This window comes from Hippocampus bargibanti, linkage group LG22 (genome assembly GCF_051943395.1).
Source record: "Hippocampus bargibanti isolate YZ-2025 linkage group LG22, ASM5194339v1, whole genome shotgun sequence".
Classification (NCBI taxonomy): Eukaryota; Metazoa; Chordata; class Actinopteri; order Syngnathiformes; family Syngnathidae; genus Hippocampus; species Hippocampus bargibanti.
This window is the reverse complement of record NC_142755.1, coordinates 6,262,198-6,282,750: the sequence shown is the minus strand read 5'-3', so window position 1 is coordinate 6,282,750 and position 20,553 is coordinate 6,262,198. Positions and strand designations below refer to the sequence as shown.

Genomic DNA, 20,553 nt, shown 5'->3' with positions numbered 1-20,553 from the left:
TGCTGTTGGGGGTTGGGGGGGGGGGTGAGCGCTTCTTCACGGCAGCTAACAGACAGCAGGTTCAGAATAAATCCTCCCCCGTCAATGCCGCATAGAGATGCAACCAACATCCGCGAATACAAGCAATTCACATTTATCACGTTTAAATTATTATACAAGCTAACCTTTAGCATTTTGCTCATCACTCAATATTGTCCACCCCCCCCCCATTTAAAACAACGTTGACAAACCTGACAGCATTTTTTTTTTCAAATTCTATAATTCCAACTCAATAAACGCGTTTTTGTAACAATCTGACGTCAGGTTTATGATGATGTAATTCTGCAATACACCTCGTATCCTGACAGAGGGCGCCATTTCCACGTTTCTCCCTCAATGCCACTTAAGGCGATAAAGGGGAAATGATGCCGCGTGATTATAACCGCTGATACATCGAGAGTAGATTAAAAAACGCTCCAGGGCAAAAAAAAAATCCCACCCTGGTCATTCCGAGAAATGTACACCAGGTAGTAATTTCAATCGTAGTACGTGCGTTTATATACTTTCGTCTTGTGCAAGTTATAAGAATGTTTTTGTTGTTGTTGTGTCCTGAACATTGATCGCATAACTTCCCTGTTTGTTGCTAATAATAGAATATGTTTTTTTTTTCCTAGACACACAACTCATACCCTAAGCTCCACCCCCACTGAAAAGACATTTTAATACCAAGGCCCAGGCCCATCACACCACCATTGGATGGCATCAGAATCACGTGCAAACCACTCTAAAGAAGAATTTGTGGTTGCTGGAGATGATCTTGTGGGCTGCCTTGCTCATGTGCCACTCTGGTTTTGTCTTCTATGGAACCGCTGGACAACCCGCCGAGCCGGACAGGATCAAGAGATGCGGCACCAGGTGTTCTCAGGTAAAAAAATAATAAGTCAATAATAATAATCGTGCATTGTCTTTATTCTTCTCAGGTTAGATTTATTTTTAACCTTGCCAAAATGATAAAAAAAAATGGGTTTGCATACCTTTATAATTGGTGGACAGAAAAACAAAGCTTCAAAAGATGTTCCATGTTAGCATCTTTATTCATCAGCTATTAATAATAATAATAATAATAATAATAAGCATATATATGAGCAGGAGCAGCCACACGCGCCGGCGTTCACTCCATCCGGACGTAACTGAAATACATGGAAAGCTAGCTAATACATAGCTAATAGCTAGCCAGACGGATAGCTAGCCTAAATAATAATACATTTCATTTCTAAGCGCCTTTCAAAACTCTCAAGGTCACTTTACAGTTGCAGGATAAGCTATTCTGTGTGTGAGCAGCGGCAGCCACACGCGCCGGCGTTCACTCAACCTGGAAGTAACTCAAATAAATAGAAACCTAGCTAATACATAGCTAATAGCGAGCCAGCCAGATAGCTAGCCACATAGCTAAGAATAAGAATAGTAACATTTCATTTCTAAGCACCTTTCAAAACTCTCAAGGTCACTTTACAGTCACAGGATCAATTTTTCTGTGTGTGAGCAGCGGCAGCCACACTCGCCGGCGTTCACTCAACGCGGAAGTAACTCAAATAAATAGAAACCTAGCTAATACATAGCTAATAACTAGCCAGCCAGATAGCTAGCCACATAGCTAAGAATAAGAATAGTAACATTTCATTTCTAAGCACCTTTCAAAACTCTCACGGTCACTTTACAGTCACAGGATCAATTTTTCTGTGTGTGAGCAGCGGCAGCCACACTCACCGCCGTTCACTCAACCCGGAAGTAACTCAGATACATAGAAATCTCGCAAATATATAGCTAATAGCTAGCCAGCCAGATAGATAGCTAATAATAATAATAATAAATAATAACAATACATTTCATTTATAAGCACCTTTCAAAACTCTCAAGGTCACTTTCCAGTCGCAGGATCCGTTTTTCTGTGGGTGAGCAGCGTTAGGCACCCCCTTCAGCATTCACTCAACCCGGAAGTAACTGGAATAGATAGAAAGCTAGCTAATCAGAATCAGAAAACCTTTATTAGTCCCACAATGGGGAAATTTAATGGGGAATAAAAGATACCAAGCTATCTTGCCAGCTGGAGATGACATTTACTGAACTTTTAAAACCTTATTTACTAATTCTTAGCTAGCTATTTAGCTAGCTATTATTTCAGCAATAAAAGCAGTTTGGGTCTTTCAACATTTTTGGAAATTTTGGAAATCAGCACCTTGCTCACAGGATGCCTATCCTCCACCCACCTTATTTGATTTGATTTCACAATAACAACAAACAAAACGTGTCGGTACATACCACACAACAAAACCGAAAGTTGATTCCATTCATAGCCGGATACACAGACGGAAGTATCAAATTCTTTTTTGTGGACCACATTCTGTATGTATTTATTTATTTTATTTTAACATGTACAGTAAAGTCTCGTTATATCGATATCGGATATATCGATAGTCCCGGTTATATCGATACTATTTTTATGCACGCACTGAGAAAATTACATGCAAACAGGGTCGGATATATCGATAGTCCCGGTTATATCGATATTTTTTCGGACTCCCTTGAATATCGATATAACGAGACTTTACTGTATTATGAAATGTTTAACTAATTGTCACATTTTTTTTTCCCTTGCAGGGCCTCCAATGCAAGACCAAGCCATCTTGTGAGTGTAGAACACACACTCTTCTTCCTAGCTTGAACAGGAACTACTTGTGTTATAATGGAGGAAGTAACCTTTGCTACCTTATTAAAAAAAATACTTTCTTTGTGCCAGATTTTCTTCCTCCTCCATGCCAGAAGCCCGCCGATGGGCTTGTGGCCTCATCCGTTTTGCGCAACCTCAGCTTTTCCACCACCGTGATGTGCGAGGAGAGTCAGAAATGCTCCCTGCGTCTTCGGATCAAGACCACCGTGCAACTTACCGGTGCGTCAATTACTGTTAAAAAAAGAATCAGGATGCTAACGTTTGTGTATCTGGATGAGCGAGCAGTGAGACCAATGATCATTATTACTCTTAGTATCAAATGCAACTTCAGATATAATAATAATAATAATAATAATAATAATAATAATAATAATAATAATAACACATTTCAAATCTCAAGGTCACTTTACAGTCATAGGATCAGTTTTTCTGTGGGTGAGCAGCGGCATCCGCATGCGCCAGTGTTCACTCAACCAGGAAGTAACTCAAATAGATAGAAAGCGAGCTAGCTAATAGTTAATAGCCAGCTAGCTAGAAAACTAGCTACCTAATATATAGCTCATTGCTAGTCAGCCAGATAGCTAGACAGATAGATAGCTATTAATAATAAAAATAACACATTTCATTTCGAAGCGCCTTTCAAATCTCTGAAGGTCACTTTACAGTCACAGGATCGGTTTTTCTGTGGCTGAGCAGCGGCAGCCACATGCGCCAGCATTCACTCAACCAGGAAGTAACTTAAATAGATAGAAAGCTAGCGAACTTATAAATAACTACTACCACTAATATTAATACATTGTATTTACAAGTGCCTTTCAAAACTCTCAAGGACATTTCTAATAGTTAGCTTGACATTATACTACTTAGCACGTTCAACTAGCTAGCTAATAGATAGCTACTAATAATAATACATTGTATTTATAAACGCCTTTCAAAACTCTCAAGGACATAGCTAATAGCTAGCTAGCTTTACATTATACTACTTAGCACATTCAACTAGCTAGTTAATAGATAGCTACTAATAATAATACATTGTATTTATAAGCGTCATTCAAAACTTTTCAGGACATAGCTAATAGATGGCTAGCTAACTAGAGAGCTATATAGCTAATAGCCAGCTCGCTTTACATTATACTACTTAGCACATTCAACTAGCTAGCTAATGGATAGTTACTAATAATACATTGTATTTATAAGTGCCGTTCAAAACGTTCAAGGACATAGCTATTAGATGGCTAGCTAACTAGAGAGCTATATAGCTAATAGCCAGTTCGGTTTACATTATTCTACTTAGCACATTCAACTAGCTAGCTAATAGATAGCAACTAATAATACATTGTATATATAAGCGCCGTTCAAAACTGTCAAGGATAAAGCTAATAGCTTTACTTAACTCATTCACTGCCAAACATTTGTCCACCCCAGTAATAATAATAACAACAATAATAATACGTTTATTTTATAAAACGCCTTTCAAAACTTTCAAGGTCACTTTACAGTCACAGGATAGTTTTTTTTTTCTCTGGGTGACCAGCAGCAAGTAACTAAATCGATAGAAAGCTAGTTAGCAAGCTAGCTATGGATCGCTAAAAGCTGATGTAGCGCTTTGGATTGGATTGAATATACCTTTATTTGTCTCGCAATGGAGAAATTTACATTTCACAGCAGCAAAGGAAGAGGAAAGGAAAGAAAGAAGTAGAAAAACAAAATACAGGAGCTTCTGGAAAGGCAGCCATTCTCAAAGTAAAAAAAAAGCTAAATCATAATTACAGGGTGACCCAAAAAGATGCATACCCATAAAAAATTCAATTGTGGCTTTGATTAAAAAGCTATTTATTTCAAATTACAACCACATATTGTGCAGTTTATGGAAGACCATTCACCAGAGTTTCAGCTATTTCTGTCAATTTTTTGTCAATTTATGGCTTTCCCAAGATGTGTTCCAAAGTCCAACCATTTTGTTGCAAGCAAACCTGTACTCGTATGACAAAGTTGGTAATCACTTTATACACTCCTCTTTCGGGGAGGGTGACCCAAAAAGTCACTGCAGCAATGTTTTCTCCTGAAAGAGGAGTGTGTTAAAAAGTGATTGACAACTTTGTCAGATGAGTACAGGTTTGCTTCCAACAAAATAGTGGACATTTGGAACACTCCTTGGGAAAACCATAAATTGGCTAAAAATGGACAGAAATAGCTGAAACTCTGGTGAATGGTCTTCCATAAACTGCACAATATGTGGTTGTAATTTGAAATAAATAGCTTTTTAATCAAAGCCACAATTGAATTTTTTATGGGTATGCATCTTTTTGGGTCACCCTGTATGAGCAGTATCGATACTCGGTATCGTGATATCAAACATCTCCATAGTCATTGTGGCTCATAATAACATGCGTAAATATTTTCAATCGCCAGAGTCCATCCACGGCTTGTACGTTTGCTCCGAGACGCCGGCAATGCTACCCGAGTGCCGAATCATTCGCATCTCCAAGGCGTCCAGGCGGGCTATAGCAGGGATGCAGGTACAAATTAAATCAATCCAATCTCAATTAAAAGATCACGACGCACACGCCCCAAAATATGACCAAAAAAAAGGGGGTTCAAAATACAAAGTTTTCCCACGTACAAAGTAACTCGAGACCATTGAAACAAAACTGGATCAGGGAGTCTTGAAACCAAACCGAAAAACACCCTTGGATTGGATTGGATTAGCCTTTATTAGTCTCGCAGTGGAAAAATTGACATTACACAGCAGCAAAGTTATGAAAGGTAGAGGAAAGGAAAGGAAGAAGTAGAAAAACAAAATACAGTGCCATCTTTGACTCAAAACAACAATAACAAATAGTAATAACAGTCATTCAATCTTAAGCACTTTCTGCACCCTTTCTGTTGTCTGAGGCAGTTCTAGATGAAAGAGAGATCAAAACGTCTTTTTCACCAGTGGATCAGGGACATCATGGTGAAATGTGCACATCTGCTACAAGCTACATGTTGAAAGCAAACACAAAGCTGGTGCATCCATTGACGAAAAGATACTGTCTCACATCTGTCGCGCGTAAATCCGCTTCAATTCCAAGCAGCGACAGTCACAATATGTCGTTTTTAGGTGACGGTGGAGAACGACTGCATCGCCGTTTACCCGCAACAGCAAGTGAGAGTCACGGTAGCCACGTTACCGAGCTACTGTGGGATAACACAAAGCGGGACCTACTTTGCTCCAGACTGCTCGTGGAAGGATCTGAGAAGAAATATCCCAGAATGCATCAGTGAGCACGCTTCCAGATTTCCAATGCGCTTTTGTTAAAATACTAACACTATCCAGCAGCTGGTCAGATACGGCACGACGTCAACTGGGCCAAAAAGGAAGTCATCGTCGCCGTGAGCGACGCGCTGGAGGATCGAGACTACCACGTGCGACTATGCCACAAGGATTTCATCTGCACCGGCGTGGGGGCTAGCACTCTCGTAAGACAAAAATCGTGGAATGGAACTAGCATACGGTGGCTAATCGAGTCTCCTTTGTTGACCATCCAGATCAGGAAAGAGGAACCCCAAAAAAATGCAGTGCTTTCTTTCTCCAGACCTTTACCATGCTTGTGCATCGAGGTAAAAAAACCCCAGGGGAGCACAAACCACCACTTTTGTCAAACTTGACATGCTATTCGTACAATAATCATTAGCAGTAGTACTGTATTTAGTCGCGTGTGTGCATCCCTTGTGTGTGTTTCTGCTTTTTCTTTATCCATTTCCATAAATGTTGCGATCTATTAGCTGTCTAACTGGCTATATATTAGCTATCTAGCTAGCTAGCTAACGTCCGCTGTGTGTGCGTCAGTGCGAAAGTGTCCATACTCGTGCGTCTTTTGGTTTCAACCAATCAGCGTCAACGCAACCAACGTCACAGATCGAAGGAGCTTTTAACTTACGACAACAGCTAAGGTAGCGGAACCGACATAACGATCGAGGTCCGAATGACACGTTTTCTGCTAATCTGCTAGCAAGCTATCTATATATCTATTAGTTATATAGCTGGATAGCTTTCTTGCTAGCTGGCTATTAGCTATATATTAGCTAGCTTTTTAGGTAGATGGCTATTAACTATCTATTAGCTAGCTTGCTATCTATTTGAGTAACTTTCATTTCTTTCATAACTTTGCTGCTGTGAAATGTAAATTTCTCCATTGCGAGACTAATAAAGGCAAATCCAATCCAAATCCAATCCAATCCAACTTTCGGGGTGAGTGAACGCTGGCGCGTGTGGCTGCCGCTGCTCACCCACAGAAAAACTGATCCTGTGACTGTAAAGTGACCTTGGGAGTTTTGAGAGGCGCTGACAAATGAAATGTATTATTATTATTATTATTAACTATATCTGGCTAGCTATCTGGCTCGCTAGCTATTAGCTATATCTTAGCTAGCTTTCTATTTATTTGAGTTACTTCCTGGTTGAGTGAACGCCGGCGCGTGTGGCTGCCGCTGCTCACCCACAGAAAAAAATATCTTGTGACCTTGAGAGTTTTGAAAGGCCTTAGAAATGAAAATTATTATTATTATTATTATTATTCTAATTTCCGATCGTCCACAGGGCTGGTCAGCGGTAACGGATGCCCCCAGAGTGCAAATCTGCCCCTTTAAAGACAGTGAGTGGCTTTTTTTGGTCACAATTCAGTCAATCAAACATATCCTGTGACCGTAAAGTGACCTTGAGAGTTTTGAAAGGTGCTTATAAATGAGATGTATTACTATTATTATTATTATTATTATTATTATTTTTATTCTTTATTGTTTATTATTTATTATTTGTTTATTTGTTTACTTTTTACTATTTACTTTTTTTAGATTTTTTTTGAGTTTTTAAATTTATTTTAATTTTTTTATATATATTTTTTTTTTGTTTTTTTAATTTGTAATTTTATTTATTTATTTATTTGTTATTTTTTTATGTTTTTATTTTTTTTCTTCATTTTTTTTATTTTTATTTTTTTTTTATTTTTTTGTATTATTTATTTATTTATTTATTTATTTTTATTTTTATTTTTATTTTTTTATGTTTTTATGTTTTTTTTTGTATTTTTTTTTTTATGTTTTTATTTTTTTATTTTTTTATTAATCATGAACAGTCCACTGGTTGACGATCTCCGTCCATCCAGGATTGGAGGAGATGTGGCAAGGGATCCATTTCGACCCCCTGGAGGAGGCGCTTTCGTGGGCACCCGCCTGTCCGCTATCAGCCCGGGTGGCTCTATGTCAGAAAGAGGCGAGAGACGCCTGCACGGATGTGGACAACACCTGGCGGAATATCAGCAGAAGAAAGGTCGCCGAAACTTGATGAGTCATGAATGCGTATTCCTTCATTCATACATTGGAAATTTTTAATGACTCACGAATAACTTTATGATGCTATTTGTTTGAAGTTTTATCGAGCTGAGTCATGACGTAGCCACAATGACGATTTCGTTTCTTCTTTTCCTTGCCGTCAGTTTCTATTGTTATCAGTCATCATTGAGGGAAAAAGAACTGGATTCTTATAAAATATAGAGACGGCAGTGTTGGTGGTGAAAGCCTGCCCTCTTGTGGTCAAAGATAGTAAAGCGCATATTTTGACGCTGGGAACATACGACCCTGTTTGCATGTAATTTTCTCCGTGCGTGCATAGAAATAGTATCGATATAACCGGGACTATCGATATATCCGATATCGATATAACGAGACTTTACTGTATTTTGGCACAGCACCAAACAAATCATATCTACTGAACAAAGGATGATCTCATCTCACTTTTAAAAGCCTGATGGTATTCAAGTTGGATACGTTCCTACTTCCTACATCAATTATTTCGGCATTCAGTACAAACAAATGGTGATGCAATGACGGGTAAAGGCAAATTTTCATATTTGTTCCCAACTCTAAAATACGATCAAACGTTGCCTTTCAGATCACATTTGCCAAAGTGGACCCTCACCCTCAACTGTGCATGAAGGTAACAACTCTATTTTTATTTATTTATTTTTTATTTTTTTGGGGGGGGTTGTGAACCACTATTGGGATAAATACAGAGGGTTGTGTCAGGAAGGGCATCCGACGTAAAAGCTTGGCCAAAACATTGATGGGAAAAGCCGAAAGGAAAAGAAGAAGTCTTAAAAGTCATGGGGTCAAAAAAAAAAATGAACCTCTTAATTACATTGCTATCTAGCTAGCTACCTAGCTAGCTTTCTATCTATTTGAGTTACTTCTGAGTTGAGTGAACGCTGGCTGGCGCTGGTGGCTGCCGCTGCTCACCCACACAAAAACCTATCCTGTGACTGTAAAGTGATCTTGAAATGTAAATACAAATCTGAAGTGCTTTTAAAGCTGTTTAAAAACATTACCGATGAAAGCTAAGGTATTCTAATATTACGTCAATATCTTTAACTCATTCACTGCCATTCACTAATTCTAGCTTCAGCTGTTGTAAAAGCGCTATATAAACCAAGATGTTTCTATTGCATTGTATTTTGGACAGCTGCCCTCATTTGAAGCTCATATAACTCCATATAATTTAGGAATTAACTAAGTCTAAGGTTTCTAACGCTGCGTTGAATGTTTATGTAGTCCTAAAACTCAATATTCTGTGGGTCCTGGAATTCGAATGACAACAATGACAAAAACCCTGCCAATGGAGTGGACACTTTTCTAACTGGCTCTTAATTACATTGCTATCTAGCTAGCTACCTGTTGATTACATAGCTAATAGCTAGCTATTAGTTATATAGCTATCTATCTAGCTAGCTTTCTGACTATTTGAGTTACTTCTGAGTTGAGTGAACGCTGGCTGGCGCTGGTGGCTGCCGCTGCTCACCCACAGAGAAACCTATCCTGTGACTGTAAAGTGACCTTGAGAGTTTTGAAGGGCGCTTATAAATGAACTAGCTATCTAGGTAGCTTGCTAGCTATCTAGCTATCTATCTATTAACTGGCTATTAGCTAACTAACTAGCTTTTCTCTCTTTTTGAGTTATTCCGGGTTGTTGGCTATCTATTAGCTATCTACTAGTTGGCTAGCTAGCTTTCTGTCTATTGACTTCCGGGTTGAGTGAACGCTTGTGGCTGCCACTGCTCACCCACAGAAAAACTTATCCTGTGGCTGTAAAGTGACCTTTAGAGTTTTGAAATGCACTTATAAATGAAATTTATGATGATATTTTTCACGTGTCTGTCAGTGAATGAGTTAATATGACATTTGTCTTAAAAGAAATGGGGTAAAACAAATATAAATATAAATTCTAAAAGTGTTTTTAAAGCTATTTAAAAACATTACTGATGAACACTAAGGCATTCCAATATTATATAAATATTTTTTTTAAAAAGGCCTCTACAACAATGTGCTAGAATTCAAAATGTATTTTTGTTGATTTATTGATCAGTTCACCGCAGGCAACCAGTCTTGGGTCAGGTGTCCTTTTGTCAGGAGACTCCAAGGTATGATTTTCAAAACAATCAAATATATTTTTAGATTGTTTAATTGTTTGTGAGAATGACATTAAAGCAAGTTTTAGATATGTAGTACAGTGAGACCTCAGCTTACGAACGTCAAATTTATGAAAATTTATGAAAATTAAACCTTGAAATACGCACTACTTTTCGCGATATACACCCACCACGGCTGGCGGAGTGCTCTTCGGATCTGGCGGAGTGATCTTCGGCGGAAGCACACGACCGAACAGCGCTCCAGCCGGCGCTATTTTCCACGCCACCTCTCTCTGAATTCACACGTCGATCGCCTCCGAGGAGCTTTTTGCATAAAATGCACCACAGTCTCGTGTTCAGACGGAGGAGACACAAAAATAAAATCACCGTCGAGGAGAAGGAGATCATTGAGAATCACGAACGAGGTGTGCGTTTGTGGCGTCACATGTGCACACCGCGGCTGTCATGTGAATCTCAGCCTGACACATCTCTCACGCTGTGTGTCACTTCCCTGAGAGTAACTTTCTCCATTTCCACCATTGCCACCATCCTTCGCCTAAAAGCTTTACAGTGTAAAGCTTCAGCAAATCGTTGAAATGAAATTGAAGCGTCACGAGCGGCGGCGCCGCCCCAGCTGTCAACTCGCACGTGACAATTTCGGTGTCATTAGTCACGTGAAAGCATCGACTAAATAATGCCTTTGTGTAAAGTTTACATAACACATATTTTATGGAAACCTGGGAACGCATTATTCCCATTTTTATGGTTTCCTATGGGATTTTTTTTTTTGTGATACACACTTTTTGGCTTACACACTGTCTGGGAACCAATTAAGTTCGTAAGCTGAGGTCTCACTGTATAACTATTGCACTCTTCATGTACTTTGCTGCCACCTTGTGACATTTTGTTGCCATTGAACTATGTTGAAGTAACTCAACGGAGCTTCAATTATCAACTTTTTTGTTTGAAATTATATTTTTCACTACATTTTTGATACGGTAATGTGTGGGAAACATGAAAATATAAAGTCATATTTTGCATGTGTTCATGGGAAATAAACGACTGTTCTCAGTGTGGGGTGTGAGCTGGACGCAACAGGGCTTGAGGCTGACCTCACACATCAACGCCACTTTCCGCATTGATGCGTGCACGCCGTCCCAAGGCTCTGCGGCGTGTCGCACCACGGAGGCCGTACAAGTGGTAGGTCGCACAAAAATAAGCGTCGATCCATGATGTCTGCCAGAAACCACCATCATGTCTTCATCAGGGGGAGCGATCGTCCATTAGCTTGACCTTGCCGGACGCTCACTGTTGTTTTCGTGTAAGTTTCTTTTCTCGTGGGAAATGCTTATCGGTGAGTCGGCAAGAGACACTAAGGCATGTATGTGCTTGCGCAGGTGAGGCGGATTGATGTGAAATATGCCGCCACGGTCCTTCACTGTTTCACCCAGGAACACGGTAAGGAGGCTTGCATTTTTTTGCAGCCGTCCAAATAATTAAAAAAAACACATTTTTTGTTTTCATTAGTGTGTAAGTGTGTATTTTTTTTTCTTGTTTCTGAAAATATTGAGAATGTGATTTTCACAAAACTTATATACTTATTTATAAAATATTTTATACCTGTCAACCTTCGCTATTATAAATTATTACAATTCCCGTATAAAAGTGCTAGTACGCCGTACGTGGTTTGAAATAAAAAAAACGCGGAAATGCAGACAGTTTACGGCGCATGCGCACATTGTGCCTTTATCAGTCCGACCGTACGCAGCGAGAAAATATATAAACAATTGAGGATTACTTTTGCTGGTTTGCCGTATAAAAGTTGTAGTAACCCGTACATTATTTGAAATGATAAAAAAACACAAACTATGTGGGAAACGTATAATTTGACAGGTATGTTTTTATTTCATCATTAGCGGCGGCTGAGGCGTAATCGCCCACATGCCCACATTCGCTGACGTCACTTTTTAGCGACAAACGACATCGCCACACTTCCTATTTTTTTTACGACAATTCAGCCTTTACGGCTCGAACTTTTGTCTTCCTGTTTGGTTATTTTGTTTGAAACACGTTTTGAGAACAAAAATTACATTCAAAGTGAATACGATAGAATGTCTGCCGCGTGACGCTACAATGCGACGAAAAAACTGCGACGAACAACGTGAAAACATCGACATTTAAGCCGAATGAAAAACACGTAGAATATGAATTATCAACTCGGGAACGTGCACCTGGACGAACGGGGCAAGGCTTTTATGTGTGCTTCGCCACCAAAATATCATGTACGGATCAGGAAAGACACCAAGGTATTTGTCACTTTAATATTGAGCATGGTTTTGCACAGCTATTTTTAAATGCCAATTAAAACTTTCTTTTACAAACATTTCTTTCAATTATTTTTATTTTTCTGCTTATTTTGATGAAAAGAAGGATTACATGCCATTTAAAGGAGGGCACGCGAGCAGGTGTAAATTAATTTAGGTTGGACTCAGAAAAAAACGTTTCAAACTCGAGAAATATTAATATATGTATTTTATGTGGCACAATATAGACCAAAACGAATCACATATTTACTCATTAAGACCAATTATTTTCTTGCAAGCAATTTAAAACATATTATATGTCTATATATGTTTTAAATTGCCTGGTTTCTGCGGCCTTTGTTGGCTTCCATATATATAGTTGTATTAAGTTCATCCTGTTGACTTGATATCTAATTTAAAACGGATTCTTTTCTTGCAGACAGTGTTTTTTAGGTGTTCAATTACCTGACATGTTTCTGCGTATACTTCCACCTTCGTTAGAGTGTCCTGTTTTAAATTAAACTGTTGGCTTCCACTTTCGCCCAGTCACCCCTTTTAACTTTACTTGAATTTTCTCTTCCTTATTTCACAACCCTGCTTTTTTTAACACAATTTGGTTAAATAGGTTTTTGCTGGATGAGTTTGAGTGAACATCAGTCAAGGTGCAGTACATATATTTATTTTTTATTGTCTATTTCCTCTACAGGTCAGGCCCTCCTTGCTCCACGAGGCACTTGGAACGCCACCCAACTTTGTTTTTACCTCGCCGGCGCCGTTGTCATCGCAACCATCTTGGCGATCCTTGCTATGATCACAGGTAAAGACATGATGTCAGTCAGGGTTAGCACTTCAAATCAACTTTTCATCACAAGGCCTCACGCGAGTAACACAGATGACAAAAAGACAATGTTCTCTTTTGTAACCAAAATGAAATGCAAACCAGCTTCCTTGAATCAATATGTACACTGAAGCACTTCCTCGTTTGAGGCCAGTTTGAGTTCCTGTCCGTTTGCATTCAGAGGGAAAATGCAAGTGACGTTTTGTCATGTGGGATTCCCACGATCTCTCAGGACAAAGTCACACGGGCGGTCGTACTCCGGTTGGATGAGTCGGGTGATGTCATCTCTCTCTATTCAAAGGGACAAAGCCAAAATAAATATTCATGATACAATTCTTTATGTGTGAATGTTTTTATGAATTTATCATGCATTCTAATTATTGCACTTGATCTTTGGTTTTCTGTGGTTGTATTTTCCCAAGGTCAAACAAGGAATAATTGCAATAATTATTTCTTCTTTCATTTTTTAAATTGTTGTTAATGTTAGTTCTGCAATCATAAATTTTAATAAAGTAATATATTCTTGCAGTAATAGATTTCCACCATTGCTACAACTATATGGACAACAAATAAGAATAAGAATAATAATCCCAATTTATTTAGCTTTTGGGTTTTCTTCCACGGGTGCAGATAAAGCGCTGGTAAGACCTCCCTTCCACGAAGGCTCATCATTTCCCTTTTTTCCATGTTAGTGCTTTGTTATAGCCTCAGTTGTTGTTAAAACGCTATATAAATCAATATGTATGTCTTGTATTTTGTACAGCCACCCCCATCTTCAAGCTCATATAACTCCAGACACATATAATTTAGGAATTAACTCTTATGTAGTCCTAAAACTCAATATTCTGTGGGTCCTGGAATTCCAGTGACAATGTCAAAAACCCCGGCACTGGAATGGACACATTTTTGCACATCTGGCAGTGAATGAGTTAAGGTGACAAAACATGAAAAAATAGATGAATAATAATAAGCAATAAAATATGTACTCGTGAATTTAAATGGGATATTAATTGTATGGACATTTTTACTATGATTTTTAAAGGCATTTTCATGTGATAAAAAAGGGAATCAAACATATACAGGATGCCAATGTGTCATCGTTTGATTAAATACAATATAGATTTCATAGATCTTTCCTACACGGTGATCACTTGTTACATCACGGTTCACTTATTGCGGTTTCAGTGCATTGTGTCTTTTTTTTCAGGGACAAAAAAACGTTTAGAATATTAAAAAAAAAAAAAGGCGAATGACTCTGAGGCACCGCCCTCTGTCTTATCACGTGGGTTATTATTATTATTATTATTGTTATTATTATTATAATTATTATTATTATAATTATTATTATTATTAATTAATAATTATTATTATATATAATTATATATTATTATTATATAAATCTACATCGCGAATTTTCTCATATCGCAGTTGGTCCTGCTCCCCATTAACCGTGAAAAAACGAGTGATTACTGTACAGGTAGTGTATATTTCCTTTTGGTGCTATATAACATTGTCCACCAGAGGGCGATGTTGGCCAACTATTGTTTTAACCCAGTTAAATTGACAAAAGTGGAACAATTTGCGTCGCGAGCCTGTTTATGAAGCAAATTATAGACATTTTCTCTTTTCATATTGATTGAAAATGGATATTTGTACTGAAAAGTTGTCTTTCGTTACAGTAAAGGTGGATCTTTTCAGTGTGATTAGTGTAAATGAGGCCTCTTATAGTTTATGATAATGCTCCTATAAACAACAACAAACAGGCTAGGTAGCATCGCTCACATTTTACAGGACAATGTATTCGAGTGATGTTGTGCTCTTTAGCTTTAGCTACCCTGGTATTGCAGGCCTTCAGGTTGTTTTTTTTGTGTGTTTTCTATCAATTGGTTCATCTCGAAGCCCCCCCCCCCTCGTGGTGGGGAAGAATGACAAATGCAAAAGCCAGAGACAACAGACAGGGATGAGCTAATCCACGTTGTGGCGAAATCCAGACATTCCAACAGGGTGTTGCACCCCGGGCGAGTCGATCGGGCTCGCGTTTGGGCTTTACGTTAAACAAACAGGCCTTTTTAGAAACTACGCCAAGTGGAAAATTGATGTCAAACACCGAGGGAGGCACTCATGCCCTCGGGTATGCGTGGAAAGATGCACGATTGACAGGAGGAACGCGTGAGGGTAACTGGGTGAAAGGTTCAAGGTGTGAAAGAGAAAATACAGGGGTGTGCTTCAATCCGTTTTGTGCAGTCCGGAATTTATGTTTCCTCTTTCTGTCGCTAATGTAGAAGATTGACATTTAGAAAACAATTGATGACTTCGACGGACATGTACTAAGTTTTCTGTCACCTCCATCAGTGTTTTACTGCAGTCGTTTGTCATACATGATGGACTAGCTGCGAAACCGCTCATTGTGTTAGCGTTAGCATTTCAGTTCAAGTCACATGTTGATTGGGAGCAACCAGGATTTGACGATACGCTGACTGGTTGTAAATAGACCAGCATGTCTTAAAGGACAACCGACGTCTCCGGTCAAGTTGTGTCCATAATTTTTAAAATGGCTTCAAATGACTTCTACTGAGCGTATTTTAATAAGATTCCACCGCATATAGCTATATTTTACGTTTTAAGACTCGCGCTGAATATTCAGGAAGTCTTGTTTTTGAGTTGGTGACGAGTCCGTACGTGACGTCACGAAAGGAACACCCCCTGACCGAAAAAAAAAGACGCAGTCCTTCCATCACGTCAATGTATTTTGCTGTACTTGTTTGGTCTGGGGACCTCGTGTTGCACCCAAAAGCCGCCAGAAGAGGGCGCCCAAGCTCCATATAAGGAATTAATCAGCCTGTGGAAACAGAGGTGGACACAGGAGGTCGCCATTTTGTGCCTTTTTTTCGTTGAGACATCTCCCATGAATGTTGCCTCATAATGGCACACAAATTCTTTAATCGATTGCAAACATGTATGCTTTCCTCTTCAGAACTATTTGAATGAATCACTTTACTGTTCAGTAAAGGCCCCCTTGTGTCTAAAAAGGGGGCCAAATTCTAAAATGGATAGGCCTGATTTTACTAGATTGCCAATGTGTACGAAACTGATTGAAATAAAGCAAACTTTGTTAATCAGAGCATGATACAGTAAAGTCTCGTTATATCGATATTGGATATATCGATAGTCCCGGTTATATCGATATTTTTTCGGACTCCCTTGAATATCGATATAACGAGACTTTACTGTATTTCTAAATTGCTCATGAAAAAAACATTTGAATAAAATCTATTCTTCTAATATATAAACAATTTTAATTCAAGTCAAATAATGTATTCATGCATAAAATTAAAATTGTCAATTCTCTTTAGTTACTACACAATCAATCCTATGCCATATTGATATTCTACATTATTACAAGTCACAATATTTATTTTATTTATTTTGCTATATTTATTTTGTGGCACGTCAAGTACGTTCAAATGTACTCAAAAGCTAGCTATTTGCTGTCTATTAACAATCTAACTAACTAGCTGGCTACTATAGCTAGCAATTTTTCGTCTATTAGCTATTGGCTATCTAGCTAGCTGGCTATTAGCTATCTAAGCTATCTATCTACCGAGTTACTATTCACTAGCTATTAGCTAGCTGGCTTTCTATCTATATGAGTTATTCCGGGTTGAGTGAACGTTGGCGCCTGTGGCTGCCGCTGCTCACCCACAGAAAAACGGATCCTGTGACTGTAAAGTGACCTTGAGAGTTTTGAAAGGCGCTTAGAAATGAAATTTATTATCAGAATCAGAATCATCTTTATTGCCAAGTATGTAGAACACACAAGGAATTTGTTTCCGGTAGAACACGCTGCACTAGTATCGTCGTCAAAAAAACTGCTAAGTGGCACTATACAGTTCCATTTTGGCTACTGTTGAAAGAGTTCAAAGAGTTAATGGCTTGGGGGAAGAAGCTGTTTAAATGTCTGCTGGATTTGGTGCGCATGGATCGGTAGCGCCTGCCTGAGGGGAGTAGCTGGAAAAGGTGGTGGGCAGGGTGCGGAGGGTCCAGTAGGATTTTAGGGTTAGGGTTGTTTGGATTCTTGTTAATATTTCTTAATTGTGTCGACTTAAACACATTTATTTGCTTTGAAGATTTCCAATGTGCTCCAATAACTCCAATTATCCACTAAATTCGAATCATTAACGGCAGTTTGCTGCAACGAATTGTCACTACCATCCGCAGACTTATTCAATTGTATCTTAAAAATCGAGAATATGTTTGTTTGCTGCCTATTTTTAATGTCTTACTCCTGTTCTGCCGCTCCATATTGCAAAAATCTGCCATGTTTGATGTAAACACTGCAATGCACTATGGGTAAATTAATATTTGTTTATCTCTTTCAGCAGTTTCCGGCGGATCACAGAGAAGCCGGAGACATCCTCGACCGTGACTTCGGAACGCACCGAAACAAATACAAGGTGAATATGGCTCGATATCGGTAATGCAAAATGGACGACAAAAGTTAATACCTCTGAAGGAAAACAAACAGTTTTCAATTGCTGTTAAATGACATTTATTTCTTTAGCTATTTTAACAGAAGTATGTCATATGTGGCGCGGAACATGTAGCAATACGCCCTAATTGTAAGAGACTTAAAAGACAACCGACGCCTCCGGACAAGTTGTGTCCATAATTTGTAAAATCACTTGAAATGACTTCTGCTGAGCGTATTTTACAAAGATTCCACGGCATATAGCTATATGTTTAGTTTTAAGACTCGCGCTGAATATTCAGGAAGTTGTTTTCGAGTTGATGACGAGTCCTCACCCTACGTCACCCAAGGAACGCCCCTGACCGAGAAAGCGACACACAATGCATTTTGGGTACTTTGTTTGGTCTGAAACTTTCGTGTTGATGGCGAAATTAGAAGGAAAACACATAAATAACGCGGTGGAGAATCGATATGTGTTGCACCAAGACTACTATTTGATACTAGTTGACACAAATTCCCAGCAGACAAACAGAGCTTGGGCGCCATCTTGTGCATTTTCTGTCACGCTACATTGGAGAGTCCTGACGGCTTGAATTGATACGGGAGGACTTCTTTAATCGATTGCAAACATTTATGCTTTCCTCTTCGGAACTATTTGAATCATATTCATAACTGGATGAGCAACAAGAAAGCATCTTCTCCGAATCTGAAGCCATTGTTTTGATTCTCGAGCAAGGCAAGACGTCCTGATGTGATGTCACGAGCAAGGGGGCGGGACCTCCATCTCCGAGGTCATTTTGAAGTAGTTTTGGGACACTTTAAGTCATTTTTGTTGGTGTTTTGCATTTGACTAAAAATATCAGACTGCGTGTTTTAGGTATTTTAGATGCTATAAAATGTTTTTCTGATGTCAGTTAGGAAACAAAAAATGGTGTCGGTTGTCCTTTAAGGCAATGCTGGCCCAATGGAGTTACAAAGTAGCGCCAGTGGCTGTCAAAATGCCTAAATGGTGCAAGGGGGCGGAGCCAGATGCATCCCTGGAACATTGCCACAAGGGAGGGGGCTTATCAAGGGCGTAGGACTTTCTAAGAAAAAGTCCAGCACACTCTGGTAGGTCCTGTTGACAAGAACCGGAGAAGCTCCCTCACACATACATACACAGAGGCCCCTTTGTACTTTTGTGAGTCATTGTCGAAAAAGAGGCACAGCTGTAAACAGTCCAAATCAGTCCATTAGGCCCCGAGGTGCCGGAGCGCCTCGGCGTTGACTTGGTATCCGGAAAGAAAAACGGCAAGCTTGAGTCATCAATAAACAGAACAGTGGGATGAGTGTGTGACATTGTGAGTTGAGATCGGAAAAAGGTTGGGGGGGGGGGGGGGTGGTAGGGGGTAGTAGGAGGTAGAGACAAGGAATTTCTGACTTTAGGGTGGGCTAATGGCGCAGAGTAGCACAGCGCTGATGATCTCATGCATCTGCCGGTTTGCGAATCAAGCCATTTTTTTTCCGTGGAGCTCCATGGAACCCCCTCCCCACTCCATATACTGTTTGAAGATTACCCTATTTGGGTTTTCCAACAAGGGAGGCCTCTTGGGGGGGGTGGGTGGTCAGCTATTCGGTTTTTACGGCTAGTTTGTGTAATGTCGTCTGGCTAATGTCCGTGTCAAAGTGGGGCTTGACTTTACTTGACCGATCAACAATGACGACGCGAGGTGTCAGCGACGTTACCGGGCAACTACTGGTGTTACGTGTCATGGCTGACATGCACTATGGACTATTATTCCTTTAAGCAGATTATACAAACTAACAGCTCTACTCTTTAAAAAAAAAAAACTCATGAAAAGCAACGAAATTAAAGAAAAAGTCCTACAAAATAAAATTAATTAAATTAAAATGGAAGGTCCTCAATTTAAAATCCCGCTAGCTTGATGCTAATGCGAAATAGCATGTATTTTGCAACGCCGCACTCCAGTGTCACCGTGACATAACCCACATAATATTGAGTTTTAGGTCTACATAAGAGTTAATTCCTACATTTATATGGGTCTGGAGTTATATGTGCTTGAAATGGGGGCGACTGTCCAAAATACAATGCAATGCATACATATTGGTTTATATAGCGCTTTAATAATAATAATAATCCATTTCATTTCTAAGCGCCTTTCAAAACTCTCAAGGTCACTTTACAATCAGAAAATCGTTTTTTCTGCGGGTGAGCAGCGACAGCCACACGCGCCAGCATTCACTCAACCCGGAAGTAACTCAAATAGGTAGAACGCTAGCTAACTAACAGATAGCTCAGCAACTAAAGCTGGAACAAAGTGCTAACATTGAAAAAAGTGAAATGCTGCCCCTTTGTAGAAGGGGAAAAACATTCCCAGAGGCCATGGCCAGTGCTTTATCGACACCCAAAAAAAAAAAAAAAAAAAACTAATTCGTAAATGCCGCTTTTCGTCATATTTTCAATTCCCGAATCAATTCGTGAATGGCAGTGAATGAGTTAAAAATCGGATTGCAGTCAGCAATACAACAATTGACAACATAACAATTCCAAGTCACATGTTCTTTATCTTCTCTGAAGAACGATTCCTTCAGTATTAGTGCTGTACCGATGAGCAAAAAGCAATAGACAAGCAGATTTGGACGGAATAAGGATCAAAAAGTACTTCTGAAATGTAGGAATTGTGCCAGACGGGCAATAAAATGCTAGCCAAACGTAGCGTAGCAGCCCGGCCTTTATGTCCGCCGCGTTGACCTCTAACCTTCGCTGACCCCGGCACACGCCAAGCGCCGCCCCC

At 39.3% G+C, this 20,553-nt stretch overlaps 1 protein-coding gene across 4 annotated transcripts in view; it reads left to right on the top strand.

The window, feature by feature from the left end:
* il17rel (interleukin 17 receptor E-like) overlaps positions 1 to 20,553 on the top strand; it is a 136,358-nt gene that overhangs the window by 597 nt on the left and 115,208 nt on the right. Inside the window, exons 2-16 of one of the 4 annotated variants that reach the window (XM_088988746.1) lie at positions 654 to 904; positions 2,638 to 2,665; positions 2,777 to 2,926; positions 5,120 to 5,226; positions 5,811 to 5,970; positions 6,030 to 6,169; positions 6,239 to 6,310; positions 7,290 to 7,344; positions 7,855 to 8,018; positions 8,640 to 8,684; positions 10,107 to 10,161; positions 11,222 to 11,349; positions 11,417 to 11,470; positions 11,547 to 11,607; positions 13,159 to 13,623. In XM_088988746.1, coding sequence (XP_088844872.1) covers positions 791 to 904; positions 2,638 to 2,665; positions 2,777 to 2,926; positions 5,120 to 5,226; positions 5,811 to 5,970; positions 6,030 to 6,169; positions 6,239 to 6,310; positions 7,290 to 7,344; positions 7,855 to 8,018; positions 8,640 to 8,684; positions 10,107 to 10,161; positions 11,222 to 11,349; positions 11,417 to 11,470; positions 11,547 to 11,607; positions 13,159 to 13,421 — 1,596 coding nt within the window. In that variant the 5' untranslated portion in view covers positions 654 to 790 and the 3' untranslated portion in view covers positions 13,422 to 13,623. Of the gene's footprint in view, positions 1 to 653; positions 905 to 2,637; positions 2,666 to 2,776; positions 2,927 to 5,119; positions 5,227 to 5,810; positions 5,971 to 6,029; positions 6,311 to 7,289; positions 7,345 to 7,854; positions 8,019 to 8,639; positions 8,685 to 10,106; positions 10,162 to 11,221; positions 11,350 to 11,416; positions 11,471 to 11,546; positions 11,608 to 13,158; positions 13,624 to 17,669; positions 17,745 to 20,553 lie in introns of those variants that run through there. The other 3 variants (XM_088988747.1, XM_088988748.1, XM_088988745.1) reach the window with 3 other exon arrangements.